Source organism: Gordionus sp. m RMFG-2023, chromosome 5, assembly GCF_954871325.1.
Source record: "Gordionus sp. m RMFG-2023 chromosome 5, tfGorSpeb1-WG-v2, whole genome shotgun sequence".
Taxonomy (NCBI): domain Eukaryota; kingdom Metazoa; phylum Nematomorpha; class Gordioida; order Chordodea; family Parachordodidae; genus Gordionus; species Gordionus sp. m RMFG-2023.
The window spans coordinates 27,985,497-28,008,686 of record NC_088779.1 but is presented as its reverse complement, the minus strand read 5'-3'; the positions used below and the strand labels follow the sequence as shown (position 1 = coordinate 28,008,686).

At 30.0% G+C, this 23,190-nt stretch overlaps 1 protein-coding gene across 1 annotated transcript; it reads left to right on the top strand.

Moving 5' to 3' along the window:
- Positions 1–863: 863 nt before the first annotated feature.
- On the top strand, positions 864–23,133 carry LOC135929993 (uncharacterized). The gene is made up of 16 exons (XM_065466750.1): positions 864–1,043; positions 1,149–1,275; positions 1,325–1,406; positions 1,474–1,562; positions 10,137–10,359; positions 10,455–10,960; positions 11,056–11,240; positions 13,603–13,874; positions 15,238–16,190; positions 18,553–18,756; positions 18,879–19,048; positions 19,379–19,629; positions 19,792–20,514; positions 20,640–20,832; positions 21,035–21,208; positions 22,530–23,133. Exons 1-16 carry the CDS (start codon positions 976–978, stop codon positions 22,924–22,926), a joined length of 4,617 nt encoding a protein of 1,538 aa, XP_065322822.1. The 5' UTR covers positions 864–975; the 3' UTR covers positions 22,927–23,133.
- Positions 23,134–23,190: the final 57 nt, after the last annotated feature.

Here is a 23,190-nt window from a genome sequence, read left to right as displayed (position 1 = left end):
GCTCAATATTTTAGCCAGGAAAATATTGCCTAAGCCTCGAGATTTCGTTTTTATATGTCTATACCTTTGTTCCTTCTATGATCAAAATTTTCAGGCTTGCTTAATATTTTTCTGGATAAAATATTGAGTTAGCCGTTTTTTAAAATTGGCTCAAAACGAGCCGTTTAACAACATTACTAAAGGCCTAAAGCCTTTCAAAAAAAAATATAAGTGAAATAAGTCATTCAATATGCCACCCTTCCACAAGCAAATTCTTCCCGACTCCTAAGATTCAGTATGGATTAATAACCCTATTATAAACTTCAGACAATTTTGCCTAAAAACTTGCTCCGTCTGAAATCCTTCTTTCCTTTTTAATTTTATATTAAAAAATTATGAAATAATTAGTGTGAGTAAAGTAAATCAAGAATAGTTTAAAGTTTAATGCAATATTGTGTATAGGTTTCCTATACATGCTTGAATACATTTCCAGTCTAATGATATTTTTTTATATTTAAAGATTGCTTTCAATAAAGATTATAAACCGAATATTTTAAAATTCTAATGGATTCCATATCCCCATATGTACATAAAATAATACATTTTTTAATTATGAATATGAACAAATAAATGGTATATAAAGTTGTATAAATATTTTTGTTTCACTTTTTAATTTTATTTTTATAGGCTATATATATTTTTAACAATATTTCGAAATATTTGTAAATAAAATGAATTTTTTATTATTTCATCAATCGATCATATGTTTTTTGTTTTTGTTTAAAAAATTATTGGATGAATAACAAAATAAAGACTTTTGTGTGCATGATTATGTTAATTTTTAATTTAATGATTGATATTAGAGAAATATTTTTAAGCTGAAAAATTATGGATTAATATTACACAATTTTTTCCTTTTTATTATTATTTTTCCTTTTTATTTTTTTAAATAACATTATTTAAGTAAATTTGGTGAGTCCGATTTATTAAAAGGCGATGTTATATGTATTTCTAGTCGATCCTGGCAAAATAATCACATTTGATATTAATTATGCCTTTCAACCGTAATCCAATAATATATTTATTAATTTCTGAAATATATATATATATATAATCATTTTTTTTAAACATTAAAAACTAATAGTCAAATCTTATTCAAATTTTTATAGGGTCAGGTCACTTAAAAAAGCAATATTTGAGGACTATAAAATACCTGAAGATAAACAGATTTTGATAGTCAGTGGTGGTATAAGTTTATCTGACAATGCAAAAATATGCACCTATTCTGCAGGAACAGTAATTATTTTATAAATATATATACCATAAATTGGATCAAATATTTCAGGATTCAAATCCTATATTTCTATTCAATAAAATATGCATTGATAATCCTATTTCTGCTGAAAATGATGATGAATCTGACAATGGTTTGTTATTACTATTTTATATTTTAAAATATTATCTTTATATTTGATAATTAATGGTTATGATTAGAAATTTTGGATATCAAAGAAAGAGTGCAGGGTTGCTTGTTGTTGGAACCTAGCTTTAATACTTTAACTGCCCGAACACAATTAGCTCAAGTATATTTTTATTTATAGATTATATCTTTGATTATTAATATATAGATATACAATTTCAATTTATATTTTAGAATATTGTAATGTTTAAAATATTTGTAAATTTTTTTTTTGACAATCTCATGGATGATTATACAGATATACACAGCCATAGCAGGGGGGGGGAAGGGGTAATCTACCCCACCCTTTTATATTTACTTTTTGTGAATATCATTTTAAACTAATAAAAAATATCCTCCTTACCCCCTGTCTCCCAAAAATGTATGCATATATCTTAAACAACAATTTGAAAGAAAAAATGGCTAAAAACATATTTGCAAAATACTACTTCACAAAATAGATTGAATTGTTTTGTGTTAAATATTCATTGGGAATTAACACCAGTTAGCTCTGAAATAATTAATGAATAATCAAATTATAAAAGAAAATTAGATCTAACATTATTACTACATTTTTGTATTAATATATATATATATATATATATTATTTTATTATATTTTTTACAATTTAATATAAATATATTTACTATTTGCCAGACTTAGCTTATTTCTTGATACCACCTCTTGGTGGTAACCTATTTTATACATTTTAAATTATGATAATAAATTCTATTTATTAGAATTAAACTCCTATCCTATAAAATAAAACTAAGTCAAGTTGAATATAATATTTGGTACATGACTTAGTAAAAGAGATTAAATTTTTAATAATCTAGGATATCCAATTTTTAGAATGTTTTTTCTCTTATTAGCTGATTACCCATTGTTCCCTGCAATAATTTGCATGACAAAGGACTATTTATAAAAATTAATGTAAATATTATATTTCAGAAAATAATGATGACATATATTTTAATTTTTTAATGTAGCCATAGTTTTTTTAACCATTTAAAACATCTAAAGGGGTCATTATCGATTTATGGGTAGCATCCATATAATTAATGATCATCAGAAGATAAATATTGCAAGAATAGGAAATCATCATAATAGTTTTTAACTTTTAACACTAGACATAACCTGATCTTATTACAAAAATTATAATTTTATATTCATTTATGCCAATTTCTTATTCAAATTATTGATTTAGTTTTTAATCAATAGCTAATTATCTTAAATTTACCAAAATATAAAAATGTCGTTTTTTGCTCTATTAACACCTAATATTCTTGGATAATATAAAAGCTAGTAAGTTCAAATCTGAGCTAGCGATAGCCCGTCTAATCCTCCTATACTAATTTTTATCAGAATTGCAAGGCTGAAAAATGCAGGATTTGATTTGAAATGGCCATTTATATGATGAAATGTAAAAATATACTAATAAATAATACCAATACCAAAAATAATAATATAGTATATTTATCGAAGAAAGCAAAAATAATTCATCAATATTGTAGGATTTTTTTACAAGACTGTTATCAAAGGAGGGAGAAAAAATATTTACATATTATTAAAACAATTTTTATACATTTATTATATTAATATGTATATCATTTTATAACGTAGGAAATTTTCTTGTCGACTGTTCCCTTTTAATATAATTTTTTTTTTCAAAATCGACTGGGATGCCCCATAAATTGCTATTAGCCAGCTCATGTAGTTAAATTATGATTTACATCTATTTTGATGTTTAATAAGCATGTCCGAGGAAACATCGTATATCAATATGATTTGTAAACTTTTAGTGTTTGTAATGGTGCTTAGGTATAGTTGGTGCAGAAAAGTTACAAATCGCGTTACTTTTCAGGAAGCGTTACATTATATAATTTAACACTCTTATAACCTTCCATTTTAAAAATTTAACTAAGAAGCCTCTGTAATCGTTATATTTGTTACATCCATATTTATTTCCTTAACTAATTGTTGGAATTCATACTTGTCAGTGTGATAATTAGGAATTACGACAAAATTCCATTTTAAAATTGAAATTTTATTTTTACATCTAATATATGTTGTTATAATAATTTTAAAAACTTTATTTATATTATTATATATATATTTTTTTTTATCTGAAATTAACAACGAATTTTCTCACCGAATTCATGAATTAATGTTATTACACATTAATTCCTAAATTCGTCGAGAAACTTGTTGCTATTATTAGTGAACTAGGACACGAAATTTTGGAATTAGATCTCTGTAAGCCTCCCGGATGCTTATCTCAGGCATAATTTAAAAATAAAAATTGGGCAGAGCATGAGCATAAAAATGGGCTTGGGCAAAGAGAAAAAATTGTATTCGTCAGCTGTGTGGGGGCGGGACAAGTAGGCCGACATGCCTAGACGATATAATCGAAAAATTCTACGTGACGTTTTCTATAATTCGAGTCATTTTATGAATCCCCTTAACTAGGATGGTTTTTTTTTAGGATGTTCATTCCAGAGACTTTTATCATGGGGGTGGGGAGGGGGACTATATGACAATAAGAGGAATTGAAATTGAAGAGGGGGTGGCTATAGGTATTGTTTTTTTTTGCTAATTTTAATTCGATCAAGTGCCTGGTTGCCTGGTTCGGTTTACAAATTTCTTAATTTTCTATCCCCCCCCCCCCCCCCACCGAATATTTTTTATATCATTTGGCTCCAAAAAAATGATTGGATAAGAAAAATGTTTTCTTTTCATTACTATTTTTTAAAAAATTATAAATTTTGACGTGCCAGCCAATACAAATAATCGATTCATACTAATCACGATTATATAATTTTAAAAAAATTTTTATTAAAAAAATATTTATTTCAGTAGCATATTTAGGGGGTTTGCTTTTGGGATAATTTTGTAGAGCGTTGAACGTTATTGATTTTCATTTAAAATATAAGCGTCATGATGTATTTTTTTTTAAATGGCGCTTGTGGTGCAGTGGGTGAGTGCATCATACATTACCTAACCATATAGATCTGTGTTCAAATACAGCAAAGCCAACTACTTGGGGTTTTTTGCTACGGGGTATAATATATAGAATATCTAAAGCAATTGCGTGATTCCGTTTATATATATTTAGATATAAAATAAATCTTATTGTTTAGTAAATGTGATCGTTGTTTAAGAGATTGCTATTTGATTACTAGAGGTAAGAGGTGTGATCTTAATGAATTTCTATCCCAATTTAAAGGAAATGTTGGTTAAATCAAAATTTAGCCCTTACCTAAGTATTGCAAGCCTTTTTTGCCATCCTATGATAGATGAGGTGTAGGTAGAATTAATCGAGTTAAATATCTTGAATTTAAATGTTTTCTAAATATGGACTAAATTGAGTTTTTTAACAACACTTGTAATAATCAAATCCATAACCTCTGCTTTGTAGTTTAATCTAGGATCACTATTTAATACTGATTTTTTTGCTATCGATTTTATATATATAGTATATATGTATATATATAAAAAGCCAAATTTAATTTGTTTTTATAATTATTTAACCAATTTAAAATTGAACCTTTAATAATATCTAATCTATCATTATTATCATATTTAAATAAATTAAAATTGATATAAAAAATATATTTCTACTTTTGTTCACAAACTAACTTATTATTTCATTTTTTAATCATTATTATCATTTTTTTGTATCAAAATTATTTAAAAAATTTTTTATTAATTAAATTTAAACGGAACGAAGAATTTCTTTCTTTCTTTCTTTCTTTCTTTCTTTCTTTCTTTCTTTCTTTCTTTCTTTCTTTCTTTCTTTCTTTCTTTCTTTCTTTCTTTCTTTCTTTCTTTCTTTCTTTCTTTCTTTCTTTCTTTCTTTCTTTCTTTCTTTCTTTCTTTCTTTCTTTCTTTCTTTCTTTCTTTCTTTCTTTCTTTCTTTCTTTCTTTCTTTCTTTCCTTCCTTCCTTCCTTCCTTCCTTCCTTCCTTCCTTTCCCCAATATATATTGTAAGGAGATAATAATCCCGAGGTGAAAATTCCCCAGAAGCGACAAATGGCACAGAATTCCCTCCCAACAAAATTTTTTTTCGAAATTGGGGAAAAGATAAATAACCCGTAGGAATTTATCTATCTTCGCCGTAAGATTTGGTTTAGAATGCCATTAAAATTTCTTATCCTTTAACTGGTTAGTTTTCTTTAGCCTTTAGAAAATTATTAAATATATTAATCGGGGATTAAAATGGTCTCTTCACATATTTTTTTTTTGTTTTATTCATTTTATTAAATATAAAAAGTATTTAATGTTGACATCAAATATCATATCGAATATGAATAATATAATAAAATTATGCAAATATTTAAAATTAAAAAGTAAAATGCTTCTTTCTTTTTTTTTTGACGAAGTTACATGTTTTTATAGTATATTTGCAAAATAAAAAATGAAAATAAGACAGAAGGAAAAAAATCACATAATAAAACTAAAGTAACTCCTCTTAGTATAAAAAATAATTAAGAGACCGCGATCCCCGAAAAAAGACCGGGTTGTTAACCGGTCTAGCCCTATTCCGGTCTAAGATCGAGAGGATTGGGCCGCTGACCTTCATTACTCTGCTCAGTATTATAAACACCATTATCAAATTTTTTAAAATGATATTTTATTAAATTTTAAAATTTATTGATTTAATTATTTTTTGGGGTAGAAAATGTCATGTATACCTTTTTTTTAGTCCATTTTCTCATTTATTTCTTTCCGTTTCTTTTAAACATTGATTAACAGAGGCTTCTGTAATTTTCATACTTAGAAGGTGCTAAAGGAAGTTTTTCTTTTAAAATATCGGGGTAAAATGATTTTTAATAAATATTGATAAAGAAAGAAGAAAAAAATAGATAGAATGGAAAGAAATAAAAATGAAAAGAGAAAGAAATAAAAAGAATGAAAGAAAGAAACTTATGTATATAATTTTTAAAGCAATTGTATAACAAAGGATTTTTTTAAATCATTTTTTTTCAAATTCTCATATTTATAATTAAAGTAGAAATAGTTTTATTTGATCGATGATATATTATTTTTTTTAAGGTTATCTTGATGCACTTCCTAAATCCTTGCTAAATACCTACACTTTTTGTCGGCTTTGCCGGCTTCGAAAACGGTTAAACCGAATTTATTAGTCGGGGTTGAGTTGGTATTAAATACGGTTGCCGAATTTATTATCCGGAATTTGACCACCTTCATAAAAAAATTAACCAAATTTTCTATCGACTCGAATTTTGAGACATGGAGGACTGGCAACCCCTATTCCCATTCGTTTGGCGGAGTCTTTGCACGCTAATTTTAGGGTTCTTAAATACACGAGAAGGAACGATAAAATATCAGGGTTTAAAAAAAATAAAATTATAGAATTAAATCTAATATTTGTTTTATAAAAAAAAAAAAGAAGAAAATTGACAAAAAAAGGTAGGGTAAAGTAGCTTTACTCTCAAAAATTATTTATTATAGAAAAAAATAAATGAAATGCACCCAATTTTATAAATATAAAACTTAACCTTAACCCAAATCTGGAGGGAAGGGGGGGGGGGGGTGGGGTGTACGTGAGTGCTCGAGTCATCGAGGTAAATCGAAATATGAGAATTGGGTTTAGCGATATTCATGGCTATAGTCGGAATAAAAATTTCTTACTTGCATGGACTGCTCATTTTCCCCCACTGTAATCTCGCCATTAAATTTTTGTGTATTTTTTATTTTTTACATAAATCAGTATTATATATTATACAACAAAAATACGAATCAAATATTTGCATTAGATTCATATGAGTGATCTGTATATAACCGGCCCGGCTCGTCCCGGCCGGATGTCCAACCCGGCCCGATCCCGAAAGAAAAATTATTTTATTCGTCCCGAAAAGCCCGAGACCGACCCGCCCGACTCGATTTAAAAAAAATATATTAGGCCCAACCCAGCCCCGACCGAAGTTTTTTAAAAAAATAGGCTCGGTCCAAAACCCCTTCGGGTCTGGTGCGGACCCGGTCGTGATTTGCTGATCTCTGATTCATATTCGATTCGTATATTAATAATTCATTTTAGGGTATAATTAAGTATGAATTAAGCGGTTAATGAAGATTTTTTTTTTTTTCAAAGATGTCTTTGTCTTAATCAAATGTTACCTTAAAATGCCAAAAAAATTTTTTATAGATTGGTCTTTTAAATAAGTAAATCCTTTGTAATTTTCGTGCATAAAAAAAAATCTTTTCAAAGATTGAAATCACAAATATATAAAAAAAAAGATAAAATTATCTGATAATCAGATACCGTTCCGCGCACGGTTTGTTTCTCTTTGAATCCGGCCGGATTTTTCTCTTTTAATTCGACCCGTTTTTTCTGATTAACTGTTTAATAATCCAGCTGGTTTTTTTTCTCGAAACAGCTGGTCCTTTAATATAATATATATTAACGTATTTATTTATTTTTGTTTTTTTAAAAAAAAAATAAAAATTTATAAAATTCAAACGGGGTCTGAATTTTTTCAAAAATGCAATAAAGGGAAGAAAATCTTAAATTTCAAAACTTTTTTATTTTTAATCTCTATTTTCAATGTTATTGCATTAAAATTTAAATAATATTCAAGCAATTTATTTTATTTTATTTATCACAAAATATTCCAAGAAAAAAAAATGAGTAGTCATGTGTCACCTGATATTGTTTTTTAAAAAAACATGTTTTTGAAATTGATGGCCAAAATACTTACGATTAGTTGTTGCTAAACGGGCTCCATTTGAGCAGATTTTTTTAAAAAAGGGCTAACTTAATATTTTAGCCAGAAAAATATTGCCTAAACATCGAGATTTCGCGAATAGATGTCCAAGACCTCTGTGCCCATCTATGACCAAAATCTTCAGGTTTGCGTAATATTTTCCTCTTTTTTCTTTCTTTCTTTTCTTTTTCTTTCTTCTTTCTTTTCTTTCTTCTTTCTTTCTTTTTTCTTTCTTCTTTCTTTTCTTTTCTTTCTTCTTTCTCTTTTTAGAGAAAAGGATAAAATTTTTGGTCATGATTGGCACAAAGGTGGCGATTTTAAAATTCGGCTCAAATCGAGAGCCGTCTACTTTACAACTAACCCAAAATTTGGCGCCAAAAATCTTTAAAGAAATTCAAAAAATGGAAGATTTTTTTGACAAAAAAAAACAGATTGAGCATTCCTCGAAAAAAATCTTTTAAGTTTTTTTTTTCTTTTTTTTTGATTTTGAAGATATTTCAAACTCTGACTGGCAACGGAAATTTTTATTTTTATATCTTAGACGAATAAAAATATTCAAATACTGGCGATTTATACTTTAAAATATATATATATTTTTTTATCGACTTAAATTTTACATCTACATAATTAGGTGTTGTTTAACGGTTCGGTTTGAGCCGATTTTTAAAAGCGGGGGCTAACTCGACATTTTATCCAGAAAAAATGGTTGGTTATGGATGGCACATAAGGTTTGGACATCTTTTAGCGAAATCTCCGGGCTTAAGCAATATTTTTCGGGCTAAAATATTGAGTTAGCCCCTCATTCGGAATATTAGAAAACATGAAAATTCGAAAGCATGTATACGCTTTTATATATTTAGACCCCGAAGTTCTTGTGAGCCTTGGGGTTTTCTTCTAGAGTACTCACCTCTAATGGTTACGCTACGCATAATTGAGTTTAAATTTTTTTTTATTATTATTATTTGATATATGAACCAATCGAATGCGAAGAACGCACTTATTATTCGTGTTCGTTTTTGAATGGACCTATCCTGGCTAATTAACACTAGAACGTATGCCCATTTTATTTTTAAAATATAAGCCAATTAAACGTAATCATTTATTTTTTTTTAAATAATGACTATTTTTTAAAGCTTCGAATCGATTTGATTTATCTAGCTTTTGTTCCAAATCAATAATTTTCCAAAAATAATAATTTAATATATTTTTTTTTTATCAATAATAAATTATACTTCTATAAATCCACCCTTTAAGGCTTTCTATTTAAAATAAAAAACATATTTATTATTTTCTTGTTTCGAAATACGTTTATCGTAATATCAAATAATATGATGAAAGAAAAGAGAGAAAAGAAAGAAAGAATAAAGAATAAAGAAAGAATGAAAGGAAGAGCAAAAAAAAACTTAAGAATTCAACTTTCCCATTTTAAATAACGTTTTCTTATTTAGATTTAAGGGCACAGAAGTCTTTGTTTCTCAATTTTAAGACTTCCCCACCTTTATAATTTTAAATAGCTTAAGCTTCTGCGCAGCCTTGCTATCCGCTTTTGAGGATATATGAAATATTGTAGGGAGAACGGAAAGATGTTACGCGTAGGCCTAACGGAGAAAGCTTCACTGATGGCTTATAAATGTAAGGGGGGCATCCAGAGTATTGTTATACGCCTCTCAACCTCAAATAATTAGTTGAGCGAAATTCGTGGAAAAAGGGATAAATGAAGTTAAGAAGAATGTTAGATAAAGAACTGAATAAATTTCCCCTAGACCCATCATTACATTTTTGCTAGGTTAACAATAGTGCTTTAACTCCGCTAAATTTTTTATCATTTTTTTAAAACCATTGCGAACACACAGTGCAACACTCCAATTATTGGTGGTGCATAATATTTTGGGTTCTTCTTTTTTTCTCATATCTAGCGATTCTATCACTTAAAAAATATTTTAATTGTCGTTCTGCGCATTTTTTGTAAGTATATCGACGAGATTTCAAAAACCTATTTGAAGAAGTGTCAATCAGCCGTGCACGATCAGCACTTGATGCAACAGGCTTGGGCCGCCGTACTGGCCAATCTCGAGGACAGTCTTTCAGCCTTTCGTCGGCGTTCCACATATTTTCTAGACGTCATTGCGAATGACGGATTCGGAGATGCGTCGCATTCTTCCCGCGACACTAATTTGCCCTGCGCCAAATCTGGTTAGTTTATTTTTCAAACATTTACTAAATAATTTATTTTGATACCTTTTCCATATTACTATAATTGTATTCAAAATACTCTAATACCCTTAAAGCTCGAATTTTCCGGCGATTTTTCAAGTCGCGTCTTGTCGAAAGAGCTATCAATGCGCTAGGAAAAATTCCGAAGAGCGAATCAATGACCATGCTGGAGTATGTGGAGCGGCGTCTGGCTGATGCCGGTGTCACGATCACGGCGACAAACGTTCAATTTCTTCGGCAAGGCACCGAAACCGCCAAGCAAAACAACTCTTCGCTCGATAAAAACGCCAAAGAATTGGACTTCCTTGACGATTTACCGAATAAGGAAAACGTCGAATTTTATTGTGACTCTGGCGGCGAGAGGATAAAAACTTTGCTAGCCAGCTGTCTCTCAGATTTGTCATCTATGAGCCTCGGGACTGACTCAGCCCAACTCAAGATGGAGATCACTCTAACTCTCGATTCGGCTGATAACGAGCCAATGAAACGGATCGGGGGGTTAGAAAATAGACTTTTTGGATTAGAGCGCTTAGTAGCCGAAGTGGAAAGACTTTACAAAGACCAGGCCGAACTAACAAGGGTTTATATACCATTATAAAAAAAAAGATTTTAATTTATTTTTTTATTGACAATATAAATTGAATGAATATCTTTAAAAAATAATTCGACTAAAAGGGCTTTATCCAGAATCAGTACAGAGCCAACAAGGAAAACGATCCTTCCATTTTGCCCGACCTTTGTTCTAGTCACAAAAGACAGTTATCCTTCATGCTTAAGCAATTCTCCCACGTCAAGGAACTCACGCATAAATCTTTCATGGCCAAACGCGAGCTAGCCAATAACATCCATTCCAGATTGAAGTACGTTTGAATGTATATATTCCTTCATTCCCGTAATTTATTATTCGAGGTACCACATGCCCCACCCGGATTTGTACAAAAAATGTTCGGCCCGGATTTCTAAATTTTCTGCGGGACCCGGATTTTTTAAAAATAAAATTTTAGGCCCGCCCAGGGTTTTAAAATATAGAAAGGGAGAAGTGAATGAATGGGATGTGTTATTCAATTAACACAACAATATTTTATTCTTTTTATTTCATCCATTTATTATATATATAAATATATATGTATATATAAATATATATGTATATATATAGTATATTATATTTGCGTCATCAATATGTTTTTTCCGGCGATGTGTTATTTTTTCAACTTAATTATTTTTTGAGCGCTTTTTAAATTTATAAATTCAAAAATTCGATCTTACCGTAAACGTGTTTCAGCATGTTTAGAATACCTATATTTTATGAATCGTAGACAACTTTGCCGTTAAGAGTCATAATCTACGGAAAAACTGATATAAATTATATTGGGTTCCAGAGTTCGTGGCAAAAATTGTATGGATCTCATAGAATAGGTATTCCAAACAGGATGGAATACATTTCTGGTAAAATCAGATTCGAGCTCAAAAAATGACTTATAAAGTTGAAAAAAAACAACGCATTGCCGCTAACATATAATAATCGCGACCTGAAATATTCGACCCGGGTTTATTTAAAAAAATTTTTTACCGCCCGGTTCATGTACTCGATCTTAGGCTCGGACCTAAAGGTCTCTGATTTCATTTCCCCCATTTGTAACCATCTTCCATTCTTTTTTTTTTCTTATTTCTTTCATTTTTTTTTTTGCTTTCTCTGTTGTAATTCTTCATTTGAATCGTATACTCCGATAATATAATTTCCAGTTTTTCGAAACTCAAATCTATTTTTCGTTGGTTTTAAGTTCTTTAATAGTATTTTTAAACTTTACGTCATAATTTTTTAAATTTATTGTTTTTTTTTAAAGATTAAGATCGTTTAAAATATTCTAGATTAGATTCAGATGTTTTTTTTTCTTGAAATGAGGTTAAACAATTTAAACAAAATGCGGGTTCGGTTTATTTTGCCCAAGTTTCTAATAACTTAGAATTCATATAAAATTTAATCTTATAGTTTAATAGTTTTTTTTAAAAAAATCTCTAAATCGCAAAATCTATTAGTTAAAATATTATTTTTTTTTTTTAAAAATGCTCCCTTATTGCCAGTAACATATTCAAATTAATATACTATTTATTTTTTTTAAAGTATTGGTTTTTTTTCTTCATTTAGACTGTTTTAAAATATTGTCTTAACCGTTCGGTTTGTTAAATAATTGATTAATTAGTTCTTTTAATGTTTTTTTCTCTATTGGAATAGGAATATGAAAATGTTATGTGTAATGTCCCATAAATATCTAGTTTAATTTTGCGTTATGAATGGTTTAAAGCAGGGTTGTGCATTTAACCGGTCAAATACGTTTCTGTCAATTGACCGATCGGTCAAATATGGTAAAATACGGTCAAATGTGGTCAAATTCAAATATATGTTTTTTTAAGTTAATATTAACTTTATTTTGAATATAAAGTAAAATGAATCTATAATATTAATTTTTTAAATTCATTGTCATTCAATAACTAACGTGTAGCTATCTGTAGCAGTGTTTTGTTCTGATTCATATTCAATATTATCATTTTCTTTAATATTTTTTAATCAATTTTCCTGATGTCTTAGATCTTCAATCGATTTCTATTTTCATAAGAATATTAAAACAAATCGAACCTATTTCTTTCTAAAGAAGTAGAACTAGGAATTGTTAGTCTCTTAATGAGCAGGGTGGACAAAGTTTAATCTATTAACTAGAGGTCGGAATAGGTTTCTGGAAATTACTACTTTCCACATAATTTGCTATATTAAACATGCTATTTTTGCTTCTGAAATTAATTCTATCACTTAAAATATTTTGGTCATCACTACCTTGTAAAATAGCTAATTCTTGAATTATATCATATACTTCATTAATTTCACTACTAGTGAGTTCTCCTCTTGATATTGTGGACACAAAAAATAAGCAAACATTGTGTTCACATGTATTTATATTTTATAAACATATTTTTAATTTATTTTTCCTTTAAAATTTTTTGAGTATTTGACGGTATTTGACAGGTCAAATACTTCTCAGGTCAAATACTTCTCAGGTCAATTGACCGGTCAATTGACCGAATTTGACTGGTCAATTGACCGACTTGCCAACCCTGGTTTAAAGCATTGTCCCGGGTAAATTTAAAATAAATTTATATGGCCCGGCCCGTATACCTGTGCAAATCTCTCGTACACATACATAAAACACTTTTCCTCTTCAAAAATAGATGGGTATGTTTTGCCTCACGCCAGTTGTGTTCGGTCGACGCAAAACTTTCCGCCATGTACGTGAAGCTCCGGACTTTTCGCGTGAAATGTCAGTTGTTGATGGATATTTGTCACTTGCCCGTTACTTGCCTCCTGTATTCGGCCGAACGCGATAGAAGGAAAATGTTCGACCGAACCTTGAATAGTGTCGAGAAATCGTTCTGGCAGGACGAGATGATTCCTATAACAGCCAAGGAACACGGGAAGAGGGAATACTTCGAGAAAATCATAAGTAAATTCTTATTGATAATACCTATATCTTCTTAGATATCATCCTTAAAATAATGTAAGAACATTCGAAATTCACCAAATTAAAGTTATTTTACGTTGACCAATTTTCTGCTAACCGTATGTTATTTAAAAATATATTTATATTTCTAAAATCTACCATTTAATTATCAAAGGTTTCGATTTTATTTAGGCTTTCAGGAAAAAAGTCCATTCGAATATTGGTTAATTTTCTAATTTTTCTAGTGGACTTTTTCCTTATACATTATAAGCAGAGTCGAAAAAGTCCCCCCCCCCTCCTTAAAAAAAATAATATAGCAGAGAAAAATGCTGTTTCGCCCAAAAGTTCCAAGGATAAAATTTAATTTAATAGTAATTGGCCAAATTTAGTGATAAATGAGCAATTGTAACAATAAATTAGAAAATGTTATAGTAAATTGAGCAAAATTATAAGCATAGATTAGCAAAATGGCGTTTCCCCTAAAAGCGCCCTAAAGAACGAAATTTAATAGTAAATAAGAAAAACTGCAATAGCAAATTAGCATAATGCCGTTTCGCCTAAAATCGCCGTATAGTGCCAAAAGGACTATTAATATTAAATAAATGAGCTATTGCAATATTTAATGTGACCCCAACTTATCCTAAATATTATCTAATGGTGGCATTCCATCACACAATTAACCCCACACTGGCTAAATGATAAATACAGCCCGAAATAAAATTCATGCACTATTGTTATAAATCCAAAAAAAAAATGGATGTCAATTACAACAATAAGTTGTCAATTTTCAAATTGATTTTTTTGTTGTACTTATAAATTTTACCGATATTTTTTAAAATGTGACGGTAGGAGAGAAAGAAAAATGAAATTAATATAAGAATCCACCAAAAAAAGAGGTTATTTATATGTGATTATTAAATATTAAATATAAAATAAGCATCTGTATCTTTCAAAAAAATGAAAAAAGATACAGGGTTCTTTTGAAAATAAGAATCCTAGATACACGTACTGCTCAACTCTGATTATAAGACTCATTGGGAAATTTTACTGGATTTTTTGATATATTAATCTAAGCAATGTAAATATTGACCAAATAAACTAGATGTATTTATTTTCCGGTCAGTTTTCAATATGCTATTGAACTCTATTCAATTATTTTATTGGAATTGATATCATATCAAGTTGTATATATACATCCGTTATTACAGAATAAAATTAACGATTTTATTAGGTTTTTGAAGACGATTAATTTTTTGAATGAAAAATTTGACGAATCGGATGATTATTTAGATCTGGTAAGGCCTATTAAAGCTAAAAATTTATTTGTATTTGGGCAAAACATATAAATTCAATTTTTTTGTTTCAGTGAATGACGCATTAACCCGTCAAATTTTTCCGCCTTTCCGTGATAGCAACACAGCTGTGCATTTCCACCGCGAACCACATTACCTCCCTCCTACTTATCCCCTGGCAACAAACCGCATCAAAACCGGATATTTGGGATCGGATTTGGATAACGAATACCTCAACCAACTTGACTTTGAGAAAGTTATGAGAAGTCTGAAAAGGGTGGACTTTGCCCCACTCTTAGTTTTTTACGTGGGGAATGATATACCCGACTACTTAAACGAGGTTGATGCTCAAAACCTAGAAAACGTATCACCGAATACAGATTCCCCGAATCGTCTCGATCACGACAAAATTCTGGAAACAACTCTCGTTTACCCCTTTAGCATTTTTCGATCTCTATTCTCTGCCGATTCTGCCTCCCGTTGCGCTATCATCACTGACCCGGTAGATCGTCGCCTACCTGCGCTCGCGCTAGCGCTCACTCGTTATAAATACCAAGCATTGCCCAAAAACACTTTCCCGAAAGGTCTATCACCCACTTTCTTAACAGCTGGGTTTAATAATGAGAGAGTTGGCTCGTGTAGAAGCTCGTCCTGGCCTCTCATTTATCGACGAGCAGAAGGTGGAAATATTCTTCGCTCCCTTTCGACGAGCTGTAGATCTAGTGCTAATGATAATTCTCCCGAGACTCTAAGAAAAATGCAGGCAACAAAGCAATCTCGTTCTTTTTCTCTAAATCAATTACATCGTCATTCACTCGTAGAGAACTTCGCTCAATCTAAAATCATAGAATTCAAACTGGCGTGTTGCCTGGCCAAGCTTAAACGATTGAAGAGCCAATGTTTCGCCGTCAAGCACGACTATTCCGATTGGTTGAAAGTAGTGACGGGACCTGAAATATCAAGGTTAACGGAGGAGGTTATGAGAGCAGTGAGCGGGTTAGGAGCCAAAATGGAGAATAATTTACAGGTGATTATTACTCGTGTTCTTTCTTGATATCAAATCTTTAATGAATATAAATATAATACTTGAAGATTTTATCACATTTCTTTTTTAACGGGTAGTGTTGTATTGTGATTATGTATTTTTTGAGAGAGTTAAACCCATTCTTATAGTGTCAATCACGAATTTTCGGATTGTATGATATACCACGATATAATGTTAATTTATGGTTGTCTAAAATCTAAAGGATTCTTTTGTTTTTTTTCTGAAAAGTAATCACATAATAACTTTTCTAAGTTACCTTATATAAACTCATCATTTTTATTTAGTGCTGTAAACATTTCTAAAAAAATCGAACGCGTTCAAGTTCATGTTCCAAAAAAGGAACGCGTTCACGTTCATAAAACCGTTCAAAATTTTATGATAAATTTTTTTAAAATTTAATTTAATATAAATAAACTTATATTTTTTAATACAATATATTTTAGCCATGTTAAAAAATAATATAGTTTTATTTTGATAATATAATTTATAAAAAAATTTTCTTATTAAATTTTAATAACAATTGTTTTCAAAATGTTTATCTGATAGACAGGAACACTTGGCAGTTAATACGGCATTAGCTAAACTAAAAACGCGCTCTACAGGGGCAGATAAGGGGATTGCTGTATTATACTTAATAAACTGCTCTTTTAACGTGGAGAATTAATTAAAAACATATTGTTTTGTTAATTGCAAAAAATTGAGATAAGTTTTCCTACTCCAATCCATTCTCTACTCTCGACAAAAAAAAAGGACATCTCGAAAATAACAGTTTTCAAGGGTTTTAAAAACTTTTTTTTCAATAACGCTATAAGTTTATTTTTAATAGGTTCGTTCTGTGGACGTTTTATCCATGGCCATTGAAGTTTGAATATTGGATGTATAATTGCAGAAAGAACATATTGATCTTTATATATATGTTCAAATCTTTAAAAAAATAAAATATATGTAATTAATTGAGAGTGATAGGTTTAATACCTTTTATTAATACGACGTCTATCAATGGTTGACCGTATTTGAGGCCACTAATTTTTTTAATTTTAAAATAACTATCGTTATTGTTGGGGTCAAATATCCCAAATGCATTATTTCTTCAAATTTAATGATTTAACTTAGTTATATCATATAAAATCATAATTAATATTAAAATCAAATGTCGTTTTAAATTGGAACCTGAAGATTTTGACAATATAATACCTTTTGGCCACATTTTAAACTTGGTAAGCATTGGATTAGTTTCTTCACTATAGGATGTTAATGTATAACATTTATCATATTTGGCCATAGTAATGATAATTCATCTGATTTTGGATTTTCAGAATCAGATGATAAGGATTAAATAATAATATCAATGCTAATGCTAATCTATTAAATTAAAATATAAACAATAATATTCAAATTAATGAACTATGTGTTAAAAAAATTGAAATGTGAAAAGGAAATACACAGCCAATTAAAAAATATAAATAATACATTTTTTAAAAAAAATTCTGAAATATTAAATTTTTCAAATAAATACAAATAAAAATATTTTTAAAATTGAACGAACGCTAAATTCGAACGCGTTCGTCATAAAAAAGGAACGCGTTCATCATTTTTTTCAAAAAAAACGAACTTCGTTAATGCGTTCAACAATATTTTTATTATACAAAATAATTTTACCATTTAAAAATTGTAATCAAAGGGATTTAAATATACACAATATAATATTTCCTTGAAGAAATATAACGCTTAAATATAAAGTTAAATTAGTATTTTATTAATTGAACATAAATAGGTTTTTTTTATGGATATAGAATAACCTAATTAAGAGGCCATATGTGAGATATGAAGGGCATGTTAGTTAGAGGAGGAATACATTATTTATTTTGTAAATATTAAGTATTGGCAACTGTCAAAATATATAAAAAAAATAGTCAGGGAATCAAATTGAGATAACAAAAGAAGAAATAAATATTTTTAATATAAGGTGATAATCTTAAATTACCTGAAATTTGGGAAAGGATTTTTTAATTATAAAATTCGCGTTTTAGCATTATGTCAACCATATATATATTATTCGAAAAATTCAGTAAAATATGTATTTTGTTTTTATATTTATTTTTATAATTTTATTTAAAATTGATTGAAAAAGATAACAAAATTATAGTTATGAAAATAATCTCAAAAAATAAAAAATTATACAAATTGACGAATTCTCAGTATAATAAAATTTGTATAAATTTTTTTTAAAAATAAATACTTTAATTAATCATATAAATAGTTAAAATTTGATGTTAAACTTTTTTTTTGTTGTTAATTTCAAATTTAACATAAATAATTATATCTAAAAAATAATATATACTAGTTAAAAGTGACCGACCTGAAAAAAGGTTACGAGCAATCTTTACACCAACGTACGATCGAGATGGAACTACGCGAGGCCGCTATAGAATATTCGGCTTCTGCACTCCACCGTCAAGATAAATGCGCCAAACCCGCTAATTCTTCTAATTCTTCAATCTCCAATGGCGAAATTCCTACACATAAGCAGCTGATTTTTCCCGCGCAAGTTATTTAAATTTTTTTTATGAATGAATCAGAAGATAAGGTAAACGTAGTTTTAAAAGGAGGTTTAATATAAAAATAATTTAAAAATTTAAATTAATTAACAACATCGATCAATTTTATCAGGTCGACGGACCCTCGGAAGAGGAAAATGGCGGTCGCGCGATGGAGGAAGAAGAAGATGGGGAAGGAGAGGGTTACTACTTCGAGGACGATTTCGATTACGGGGATGGATGCTTGATACACATAAAAAACAATAACCACAACATTTCTCATAACGAACAGCCTACTACTGGGTTATATACCTATAAGAATATCATTCTTATATTATTAAGCATCATTTAGCACGCTGCTTATAAAATTTTGGTTTGTAGGAAAGAGTTTTTTACTCACTTCGAATCAGGGACGCAGTTCAAGGGCATTTTCTTGCCCCCTCCCTCGTTCCAACCCTGAGATTAAAAATGTTTACCGAGGTTTGCATAACCAAATATGATTTTTTTTACGATGAACTGGAAGCTTGCGGGGTCTCTTTCCATTCCCTCGGTTCCTTTAAATAATGCCACTTTTGAAATTTATATATTTACGATTTTTTTGGATTGTAATTTTACGATGATTTTTATTTGTAGCAATTACCACCTACCTTTCACGATACCACATCTGAAGTCTCACAGTCACTCAGATTCGGAACCCGTCGATCATGGTTGGGACAAAGGTCGGGTAGGCCCGGAAAATCTCTACATCGAGGAGAGTGCTTCAAGTCGTATGGAAAGGAGTGCTGAACAGAAATTATTGGATTGTTCCACTGCCTCCCTCATGTTTATATCTTCCATGGAGGATCATCATCAAAAACAATCTTCTACTTATCCTGATTTTATAGGTATAAATATTTATTGCTCAACTTATGGTACTCCTTTTTCTATCAATTTGATTCTAATTATATAGGATAACTTTTATTGGTACATGAATTCCTCTTATGTTCTGTGGGGGATTTATATTTTGAAAATTCTTTGCATTCTCATATTTATTTGAATGATTTTAGAGGAAAACCCGAATAACCAACTGACGGATATACCGGATACGATTTCAACGGATATCGCCAATTTTTACGCCCTGCTACCTCAGTGTCCTCCGTATCTCTCATCCTCTTCCGACCCCGTCTTTTTAATAAACTCTTTCGCAGATGAAGAGGAGGAAGTTCGTATACATCCTAATCTCGTCACAATCTCGAACGTTCCCCTTAAGACATTTGACGATGACTTATTGAATACTAATGGCAATAACCTACATATCTCGTCCATAAATGAAGTCAATGCTTACCCATCTTTGACAGATGCCGCAGTAACTATGTGTCACGATTCAAGTGACATACGAAATGAAGGCAACGATACCGGCGAAATATACCTTGATTCCTCTCACTCTCTCAACGAAACTCACCATAATTCGGAAAATTTGTCACTCCGCGCAATTCAAAATTACGCGCATTTCTGGATGTCCACTCGTCTCAAAGACTATTTTAAGCCCGCCATGTTTTACGGGTGTGGTTTCGGGTTTTTGGACTGTTCCGAAATATCCTTATTCGATTCAATATCAGATTACGTAGAGCGCCACGTCGATTCTATGTTTCACTCTTCCATCTTGCTTCAAAACATGGACGTTTTAGACATTTTTACTAAGACAGTGAACGACGTGTTAGACATCGTTTTGACGATCGTTCAACATATTTTCGGTCACAAAGTGCCCCTCGCTGATTCTAAAGCTGTCGGTAAACTTATAAACATATATTTCTTTTTTTTAAAAAAATATTGACTATTATTTTCTTCCTCCATTTTTATTTATTATATATTGATCGAATTATAATACTTATTACATGGACAATAACACAAAAAGATGTAGAAAATGCCCAAAACATTGATTTTTTTGGGGTAGGTGAACCAATGATCTCACTCTCTTGGCACGATTTGGTACACACGGCAACAACTTTCTCCTCTCCTGCCATCACTGATATTTCGGGATTTTGTCGCGAAAAATTTCTCGCTCAACTCGCTAGCAACACTTCAAAGTCGGTTATATTACTTCCTCCGTTAGTAAATTTTCCATACTTTTATTCAACTTTAAAAATTTTTATTATCTTTTAATTTCTTTAAAAATACCTAAACCCCCCTCCCACCCCCCATTCCCTTATTTAATTGGAAAAAGTATCTATCAAAAATTATACCTTAAATATTTTGGATTTGAATATTTTTTTACATTTGTAAAAAAATGACGTTTTCGCGTTTTTACAGCATATCCCTCACCGACTCCTTGAATTCTAATAATTTATATTCTGAAATCAATGTCAACATGACCAGAAGTGAGATGAATTTGCTTCCTTCTATCGTAAAATCTTTGCACAGTCCGCCAACCACTAATTCTCAAGTTCACGCACGTTCTACTTTGCCCAAAATTATTATAAACAAGTTTGTAAATATATATATTTTTTTCCTCTTTATTACAAAAAAAAATTATATCCTTCATTTTTTCAAAATTCAAAGACAACGATAACTTAAGCTGTCTTCTGATTTCATTTATTCTCGATATTTATAGGATAAGCAGGTTTTTAACTAGGATATTCTATATTAGTTTTTTTTATTTCAATTCCTATTTTTTTTTTACCATCCCTAATAATATGTACGTCGTTTACTTTGTTGATATTTACAATTCTTTATTTATAAAATTAAATGAGTGGCATAATTAAATCTAACCTCTTACTTTTTTGAGCTGTTTAGTCGAAGATAGCTGGCTGTTTGGAAATAAGTGGTACCCGATGATGTATATTTACTACTACATTGGCGATTCATTCTTCAAAGGTATCCATACATATGAATCAACTGTTGCGCCATTTTGTGGTTTTACACGTCGACTAATTGTCCTCGAAGACTCGTGAAATTAATTATATATCATAAAAAGTATAATAGGGTTCACGCGAATCTCACTTATAATAATGTTAGTTTATAAATAAGTAGTATGAACTCATATATCATAATTGAAACTATAAAATAAAGATAGATTAAATAGCATCATTTTATTAAAGCACAACCACAAAATGTCGCTACTGCTGACTTCTATATTGGGATAATTTAAAATGCATTTAATTAATGAATCGCATATCAAATATATATATATACATCATTGGTCGAACTATGACACCGCCATAGTTATTTACCAAAAGTTATATAACTCGTATAAAATAAATTGAATGGGATGGATTTCAAATTCCGAATAATATAAATTTGAGGATGAAATAGGGGTACTAGGATTTACTCAACCATTTCAAATATTTGCCCAATGGATCGAGTTTTATTTGGGTAGGGACGGTTCGTTTGGCTGACAGGAACTTTCATTTTTAAAAATACTCTTATTTAAGAGTTGGGCTTAGAGAAAGCGGCCCAACCATTTTTTTTCGTCAAGATGAATGGAATAATTTAAACTTTCATTTGGAGTAACCACCCGTTAATTTACCTGGGAGTCTTGGAATTTCTTTTAAACCCGTGGAAAAGGTTAGAGTATGTTCAAAGGTGGTTTAATATAGCAAATTGATCTCGTGATCCAATATTAGCCATACTAGAGTCCACGAGATTCGGACTTCGTTAGGCATTTGATATAATGAAATCAATCGGGAGGGGAGGTCTTACCGGGAATTTTTAAAATTTAAGACGCGAAAGCCAAATATCGTTTTTATATGCAACACCTATTATCCGGCTTTATTGTTAAACCTTTTTTTTCTTCAATAATTATTAGTTTAAGCGCAGGAGACCATTGCCTATTTTATCGAGACAGGCGTCACAATAACCTGTACGTGGCACTTTGTCTGGATTCGCAGGTCTATTTCTTGCATTCCGATTCTCATCACTCCTTCGTTTATCCGTTGTCATCGCCACCCTCTGATGATAATTATGAATCTTCTACCCTTACCCCCCAAACTCTTCGAGGATTGGAGGATATCGTCCTGGGCAGGATCGAGAGCAAGGAGTACTGCTTAACTAAAAAATGTCCCAATAGATTCGGTTTGGATATCGGACAAAAATTTTACCGGATTAGGGCGACACCCGTCGATCATCACGCCGAGTTTTCCGAACTTTTCGATATGTTACATAGGTTGTTGAAAAGTGTGGGGGAAAGCTTTGAACCAGTCTAAAGAAAGAAAAATATCCTTCATTTTTTTTTCTTTTTCTTAAACTCACTTATACACCCTTAGAAAATAATTGGACCCAAGACCCAGTAAAAATAAACATAAGCTCACGGGTGTTAAATTGTAATCAAAAAATATTTTATTTTATCAAAATCGAAAACAATTTTTTTAAATAATAATTATAATACTTATTGTATATAATATAATAATTTACAAGCATACTTTTTTTTTAAAAAAAATATATAATATATTTTAAAAAATTTTAATATA